Source organism: Triticum urartu, chromosome 3, assembly GCF_003073215.2.
Source record: "Triticum urartu cultivar G1812 chromosome 3, Tu2.1, whole genome shotgun sequence".
In the NCBI taxonomy this organism is placed as follows: Eukaryota; Viridiplantae; Streptophyta; class Magnoliopsida; order Poales; family Poaceae; genus Triticum; species Triticum urartu.
In genome coordinates this window covers 218917952-218926317 of record NC_053024.1, presented here as the reverse complement: position 1 = coordinate 218926317, position 8366 = coordinate 218917952, and the positions used below count along the sequence as shown (strand labels likewise).

The 8366-nt window shown below is 53.3% G+C and overlaps 1 protein-coding gene across 1 annotated transcript; it reads left to right on the top strand.

The window, feature by feature from the left end:
• Nucleotides 1-6172: 6172 nt before the first annotated feature.
• LOC125543667 (presenilin-like protein At1g08700) lies at nucleotides 6173-7953 on the top strand. The gene has a single exon (XM_048707092.1). The coding sequence runs from the start codon at nucleotides 6323-6325 to the stop codon at nucleotides 7700-7702; it is 1380 nt and encodes a 459-aa protein (XP_048563049.1). The 5' UTR covers nucleotides 6173-6322; the 3' UTR covers nucleotides 7703-7953.
• The last annotated feature ends 413 nt before the right edge of the window (nucleotides 7954-8366 follow it).

Here is an 8366-nt window from a genome sequence, read left to right as displayed (position 1 = left end):
CGATATATGTGGGTAATTTATAGTACGGAAACTATGTTTTGTCGTGCAAAATGGAAAAGGAGAGGACCTAGTTGTTACTTCTGGTGTTCTATGTACTGTGCCATGACAGGGATTACGAATAGATGGAAAGTTTACTGGAAGAAAGAAGTATTAAAGCAAGAGGACTTGCTAAATGCTCTTGTTGGGGGGTGAAAAAGTTGTGTTTTATCCCTTACAACGTTCATGTGGGTGGTGGTTTTAGTTGGAATTTGACTAATGTCGTTAGGTCGCTGTCCGATCACCGAAAGCGAAAAATGCAGGCGTACTGTTTTCCACATTAGACCCAACATCGTGTACAGTGATTCATATGGTTGTTTCACTCTTTTGTTTTTGCAACACTGCTATACGTACGACATAGTGCCTATCCAACACTGTACGATTAGAGACAATCTTAGATAATTCAGTTTGTGGGTCATAGCATTTAAAGATGATTTGCTCTCTGGTCGTACCGGTCGGACGAGAAAACTATCGTACGCAAAGCAGTTCCGTTGTTCTTGATGGTGTTTGGTTCAGAAGTCCTATGATTTTTTCTAGTCCCAAAGACTAATTAAAAAAGACTCCTCAGTAGAGTTTTTTTCTAGTCTCTGTAGAAAAAGTCCCTCCTGTTTGGTTTCTAGGGACTTTTTTTAGTCTCTGGGACTAAAAAGTCCATGAACCAAACACCCTGTTTGAAAGCGACTGACGACCATGTGCAGTATTTATCGCGCTTGGGCGTTTTTGCCAGGACAGGCATGTCAGAGCATCTCTAGCCGCGCCCTCAACAAGCCTCTCCAGACGTTTTTTCCGCGCCGGCGCTCAAAAATCGGCCCAGCCGCGCATTCAGGAGCCCATTTTTGCCGGTTTGGACCGAAACTAGCGCCGGCGGATCCAGACCGAACCCGGCGCGCTGGGGGCGAGCGATTTTGACGCGAACGAGGACGGGCCCGTCGAGTCAGCGAGACGCCGCTTCGTCGCCCTCATCGCCTCGGTTCCCGCAGGAATCAATGCGAAGGCTGCCGCTCTGCCACGCAGGTCAGCCTCCATTGATGCCTCACGAGTCGGCGCAGTGAAGGCGTCGCGACGCGCGTCCCGCACTCACCCGCCACGCGTCGCCCGACATGCAGCCTCTCGTCGCCCTTGCTGCGGCTATAAAAGGCGACCTCCCTGCCGGTGGACGCCACAGTTCTCATCCCCCCCCCACTCCGGTGCACAAAGCTACACTCTCCCCGCCTTCCCGTCGACGAACAGATGGCCGAGAGGTTTCCAGGAGACGGCGCGGCGGCGAACGGCTTCGGCCGCCGCCATCTCCAAGAGCCGGAGGCGCGCCTCCTCTACGAGGCCGAGTACCCGGCGCCTCCGGGCATGCAGGTGCCGGCGGCGTCCCAGTGCCGCTTGTGCCCGAAGAGGCGGCGTGGCGGGCCGAGATCGCCCACATCCGCTCATCCCTGACGGAGGAGCAGCGGAACGAGCCGCGGTACATCGCCGACAACCACACCAAGTGGTCCATGTACTTTGCGCGCCGCCGCGAGGAGCAGATCGCCTCCACCATCGACGTCATCCCCCGTGGCCGCCTCAACGCCGACGGGCGGCGCGAGTGGTGGGGCATGCCCGGTCGCACCCTCGAGGTCGTCCTCGACCACATCGAAACTGGCAACATGCATCGCCTCGAGTACCCGCCGCGGACGTCCTTCTCTCGCCGTCGTGGCAGCTCCTGGACACCGCGGCGGATGGAGCCGGGGTCGTTTTTGTCGTCGGGCTCCGGCTCGCCGGCGCTTCGCCCCGTCAAACCCGAGGCGGAGAAGACGCCGCTCGGGCGCTGCACTCACTGTTGGGGAACACAGTAATTTCAAAAAAAATCCTACGCACACGCAAGATCCATCTAGGTGATGCATAGCAACGAGGGGGAATAGTGTTGTCCACGTACCCTCGTAGACCGTAAGCGGAAGCGTTATAACAACGCGGTTGATGTAGTCATACGTCTTCACGATCCGACCGATCCTAGCACCGAAAGTACGGCACCTCCGTGATATGCACACGTTCAGCTCGGTGACGTCCCACGAACTCTAGATCCAGCTGAGTGTCGAGGGAGAGCTTTGTCAGCATGACGGCGTGATGACGGTGATGATGAAATTACCGATGCAGGGGCTTCGCCTAAGCACCACAACGATATGACCGAGGTGAAAATCTGTGAAGGGGGGCACCGCACACGGCTAAACAATCAACTTGTCTCCTAGGGTGCCCCCCTCCCCACGTATATAAAGGAGGGAGGGGGAGGCCGGTCGGCCCTCTCTAGGCGCACCAAGGGGGGAGGAGTCCTCCTAGTAGGAGTAGGACTCCCCCTTTTCCTACCCCCGCTAGGAATAGAAGGAAGAGGGAGAAGGAGAAAGGAAAGGGGACCGGCCCCCTCACCCGATTTGGGTTGGGATTTGGGGGGGGGCCTACTAGGCTTCCTTCTCTTTTCTCCCACTAAGTCCCATTAAGGCCCATATACTCCCCAGGGGGTTCCGGTAACCCTCCGGTACTTCGGTAAATGCCCGAACTCAGCCGGAATCATTCTGATGCCCAAACATAGCCTTTCAATATATCGATCTTTATGTCTCGGCCATTCCGAGACTTCTCGCCATGTCCGTGATCATATCCGGGACTCTGAACTACCTTTGGTACATCAAAAACCATAAAATCATAATACCGATCGTCACCGAACGTTAAGCGTGCGGACCCTGTTGGGGAACGTTGCAGAAAACAAAAAAATTCCTACGGTTTCACCAAGATCCATCTATGAGTTCATCTAGCAACGAGTGATCGGATTGCATCTACATACCTTTGTAGATCACGCGCGGAAGCGTTCAAAGAACGGGGATGAGGAAGTCGTACTCGACGTGATCCAAATCACCGGAGATCCTAGCGCCGAACGGACGGCACCTCCGCGTTCTACACACGTACGGTCAGCGTGACGTCTCCTCCTTCTTGATCCAGCAAGGGGGAAGGAGAGGTTGATGAAGATCCAGCAGCACGATGGCGTGGTGGGGGATGCAGCAGTCACCGCAGCAGGGCTTCGCCGTTCTCTACGGAGGAGGAGGTCTTGGAGGGGAGAGGGAGGCGCCAGGGGCATGGATGCGGCTGCCCTCCCTCCCCCCTCTATATATAGGGTCCCCAGGGGGGGCGCCGGCCCTGGAGATCCAATCTCCCAAGGGGGCGGCGGCCAAGGGGGGTAGAGTGCCCTCCAAGGCAAGTGGGGCGCCCCCCACCCTAGGGTTCCCAACCCTAGGCGCAGGGGGAAGGCCCAAGGGGGGGCGCACCAGCCCACTAGGGGCTGGTTCCCCTCCCACTTCAGCCCATGGGGCCCTCCGGGATAGGTGGCCCCACCCGGTGGACCCCCGGGACCCTTTCGGTGGTCCCGGTACAATACCGATGACCCCGAAACTTGTCCCGATGGCCGAAATAGAACTTCCTATATATAATTCTTTGCCTCCGGACCATTCCGGAACTCCTCGTGACATCCGGGATCTCATCCGGGACTCCGAACAACTTTCGGGTTACTGCATATACATATCTCTACAACCCTAGCGTCACCGAACCTTAAGTGTGTAGACCCTACGGGTTCGGGAGACATGTAGACATGACCGAGACGGCTCTCCGGTCAATAACCATCAGCAGGATCTGGATACCCATGTTGGCTCCCACATGCTCCTCGATGATCTCATCGGATGAACCACAATGTTGAGGATTCAAGCAACCCCGTATACAATTCCCTTTGTCAATCGGTACGTTACTTGCCCGAGATTCGATCGTCGGTATCCCAATACCTCGTTCAATCTCGTTACCGGCAAGTCACTTTACTCGTACCATAATGCATGATCCCGTGACCAGACACTTGGTCACTTTGAGCTCATTATGATGATGCATTACCGAGTGGGCCCAGAGATACCTCTCCGTCATACGGAGTGACAAATCCCAGTCTTGATCCATGTCAACCCAACAGACACTTTCGGAGATACCCGTAGTATACCTTTATAGTCACCCAGTTACGTTGTGACGTTTGGTACACCCAAAGCACTCCTACGGTATCCGGGAGTTACACGATCTCATGGTCTAAGGAAAAGATACTTGACATTGGAAAAACTCTGGCAAACGAACTATACGATCTTGTGCTATGTTTAGGATTGGGTCTTGTCCATCACATCATTCTCCTAATGATGTGATCTCGTTATCAATGACATCCAATGTCCATAGTCAGGAAACCATGACTATCTGTTGATCAATGAGCTAGTCAACTAGAGGCTTACTAGGGACATGTTGGTGTCTATGTATTCACACATGTATTACGATTTCCGGATAACACAATTATAGCATGAATAAAAGACAATTATCATGAACAAGGAAATATAATAATAATCCTTTTATTATTGCCTCTAGGGCATATTTCCAACAGACCCTACGGATTCGAAAACTATGTAGACATGACCGAGACTCATCTCCGGTCAATAACCAATAGCGGAACCTGGATGCTCATATTGGTTCCTACATATTCTACGAAGATCTTTATTGGTCAAACCGCATAACAACATACGTTGTTCCCTTTGTCATCGGTATGTTACTTGCCCGAGATTCGATCGTCGGTATCTCAATACCTAGTTCAATCTCGTTACCGGCAACTCTCTTTATTCGTTCCATAATGCATCATCCCGCAACTAACTTATTAGTCACATTGCTTGCAAGGCTTATAGTGACGTGCATTACCGAGAGGGCCCAGAGATACCTCTCCGATACACGGAGTGACAAATCATAATATCGATCTATGCCAACTCAACACCATTGGAGACACATGTAGAACATCTTTATAGTCACCCAGTTACGTTGTGACGTTTGATAGCACACTAAGTGTTCCTCCGGTATTCGGGAGTTACATAATCTCATAGTCATAGGAACATGTATACGTTATGAAGAAAGCAATAGCAGTAAACTAAACGATCAAAGTACTAAGCTAACGGATGGGTCAAGTCAATCACATCATTCTCTAATGATGTGATCCTGTTCATCAAATGACAACTCTTTGTCCATGGTTAATAAACTTAACCATCTTTGATTAACGAGCTAGTCAAGTAGAGGCATACTAGTGACACTTTGATTGTCTATTATAAATAACAACTTTATTATTGCCTCTAGGGCATATTTCATTCACTCGCAGCGGCGCCCTCGTCATCAACGAGGTTGCCCCGCCCTTCCCGCGCTCCCTCCGCCTGGTCCGGCCGACGCCCGAGCCGGGGCTGCTCCCCGTGAAGCCGGAGCACACCGACATGGTGGCCCCTGACGACGAGTCCGCCCTCAAATGGGCGAAGGAAGACTATGTCTGCGAGCAGGTGCGCCGCCAGCATCGGGCGTACCTGGAGCTCCAGGCCCGTCGTCGCGGGCGCAAGGAGGGCGACGTCATCGTCCTCGACAGCGACGAGGAGGACAAGGCCGGGCCGTCCAGCGCCCCACCGCGTGTCGGCGCCCCGGCCAGGGCTGCAGCAGGGACGACGGCGGCGCAGGCGAGGCATGCGACGACGGCGGCGGCGACGACTACACCCGCTTCTACAGACTTCTCGGCATGTAGACGACGGCTTTTAGATTGGCGTAGTTAGGCGTGGTTTGCATATTTTTATGTTTTTATACAAATTTCAATGAAGATCGTCGAGTTCGTGCAAAAATTGACAAGTTTGCAAAAATTTGAACGGAATATCGCCAAACCCGCGGCGACCTATGAGCCGACGACTGGGAACGAAGTCGTCCCAGGGGTCAATTTAGCGCCGGTTCGCCCTCAGGCCGCTCTTTTTCGACGTCCTGAGACCGAACGGCTGGAGATGTCCTCACCACTAGCGTGCAAGCAACGTCCCATTTTCCTGAGATGATAAAATTCTGAAACACCTACGAGATAAAATTCTGAGAACTTGCACAAAATAAAACGCGTGAATTGATCGGATAGCCAAACCTACGAGTTTTGAACTGAAACACCGGCTCGATTAATGTGGTTATTATTACAGCAGCAGCAGCAGCAGGAGTTTTCCTTAGCTAAATCGAACTCCCTGGTGAGTCATTGTCCATTTGGGAAGTCCATATTGACATGCTAGTCGAGTGAAATATTGAACATTGCACAGGAACACGAGTTTTGCAGGGAACGCGTGAGAGTGAGTCGAACTGAAAGGGACACCCACCACCAAACCCTCCGTGCGAGACCGACCGCCGCAGGGAGCGAGCGACCCAGGCCGAGATCGGGAAAATTCCCCATCTCCCCCCTCCCATCCCCTCCCCTCCGCCGCACGGCATGGATCCCGTCGCCGACGGGCCGGACCCGCCGGGCTCCGCGGCCACCGTCCTCGACACCCTGGGCGAGGAGGTGCTGGCGGTCATGTTCCCGGTCTCCATCTGCATGGCCCTCGTCGTCCTCCTCATCACGCTCCTCGCGCCGCCCTCCTCCTCCCCCTCCGCGCCCCCGCCCGTCACCGCCGCCACGCTCGTCTACCTCGAGTCCCCCTCCGACTCCCCGGCCCAGAAGCTCGTCGGCGCGCTCCTCGACGCCGCCGTCTTCGTCGCGCTCGTCGCCGTCGTCACCTTCATCCTCGTCGCGCTCTACTACTACCGCTGCACCGGCTTCCTCAAGAACTACATGCGCTTCTCCGCCTTCTTCGTCCTCCTCTCCATGGGCGGCGCCATCGCCGTCGCCCTCCTCCGCCGCCTCGACGCCCCGCTCGACGCGCCCACCGCGCTCCTCCTCCTCTTCAACGCATCCGCCGTCGGCGTCCTCTCCGTCTTTGCCTCCGCGGTCCCCATCCTCGTCCGCCAGGGCTACATGGTCGCGCTCGCCGTCATCGTCGCCGCCTGGCTCTCCAGGCTCCCCGAGTGGACCACCTGGATCATGCTCCTCGCCCTCGCCGTCTATGACCTCGTCGCCGTGCTCGCGCCAAGGGGCCCGCTCAGGATGCTTGTGGAGCTCGCCTCCTCCAGGGACGACGAACTCCCGGCGCTCATCTACGAATCACGCCCCACGGTAGGCCCAGCCGAGACTTCCTCCTCCTATGCTCCGGCAATGTGGTCCGAGGAGTCGCAGCACCGCGATTCGGCTGCCCGATCGGGTCCAAACCTGTATGACAGGGTGGGTCAGCAGGATGATTCCGGTCCTGCCATGGTAGAAATGAGGGATCTTGGCTCAACAAGCCGTGACATGGCTACCTCAAATCAAGCTGTAACAGGGCAGACATCAAATCAAGGTGGGAATGCACAGCATGCTGTCATTCAGATCGAGCAGCGCGAGGAGGAAGAAGAGACAGCTCCATTGGTGTCAGCGGCATCTGCCAACCCTACCATCGCCAATGAGGAGCACACACAAATTTCTTCATCAGAACCTCCCGAGGAGGAGTTTGAGATGTTTGAGTCTAGCAGGGGCATCAAGCTGGGACTTGGCGATTTTGTCTTCTACAGTGTGCTTGTGGGGAGGGCTGCCATGTATGATCTCATGACGGTCTATGCGTGCTACCTTGCCATCATCGCTGGGCTTGGCTGCACCCTCATCTTGCTGTCGATATGCAGGCACGCATTGCCCGCACTCCCGATCTCCATCATGCTGGGAGTCGTGTTCTACTTCTTGACGCGGTTGTTGATGGAGCCATTCGTTGTCGGTGCTTCGACCAATTTGGTGATGTTCTGAGTTCTGACTAATGTTCTGTTGTCGTTGTTACATGTGTGTCAAGCTGAAAAGCAACTGTGAACATCATGTGGGAGTGACTACTACTTTGTTGGTCACGTCTTGTAGGTAGACAGTCATGTAGTTATGACTAGGAAATGTCATTGGGACTTTAGACTCTTATAAGGTAGTATCAGTTTTATCTGGGATCAACTAGTCCATGTCTTGTCGTATAGTCAGTTTTATTTCAGTTTCAATTTTTATTCTTGCGTTCTTGTTTTTTTTTTCTCGCGTTCTCCCTTAGATTAGTGATAAAATAAATCTATCAATCTGCCTGCAATTTTCTTTTATTTTCTTTTCGTGTCTGGTATTGTTTCTTACATTGTAGTAATAGATAATAGAGTTATCAAGCGAATGTATTCTTTGAAAACCATTTATGGGCAATTCAGGAGTGCAGCACTTGGTAATTTTTGTCTTTCTCATTTGAATCTAGGACTGACCATATTCCTCCTGTCAGCATGAATTGACAAGCTGAGAATATTTGGTTTTGTTTGTCTTTTCTCCTTGTATTCAAATTCAGGAGTGGCGTTTTGAGTGAGTGTCCAGACAAGAGTAACAAAATCAAGCTTTTTGTTCGTTGTAGGTGCTTATTTTACTGCATTGCGCGTTGTGTTGTTTATCATGGACG

Excerpts from the sequence above, each read along its gene's own strand:
- LOC125543667 (XM_048707092.1), top strand. The coding sequence starts at position 6,323 with ATGGATCCCGTCGCCGACGGGCCGGACCCGCCGGGCTCCGCGGCCACC.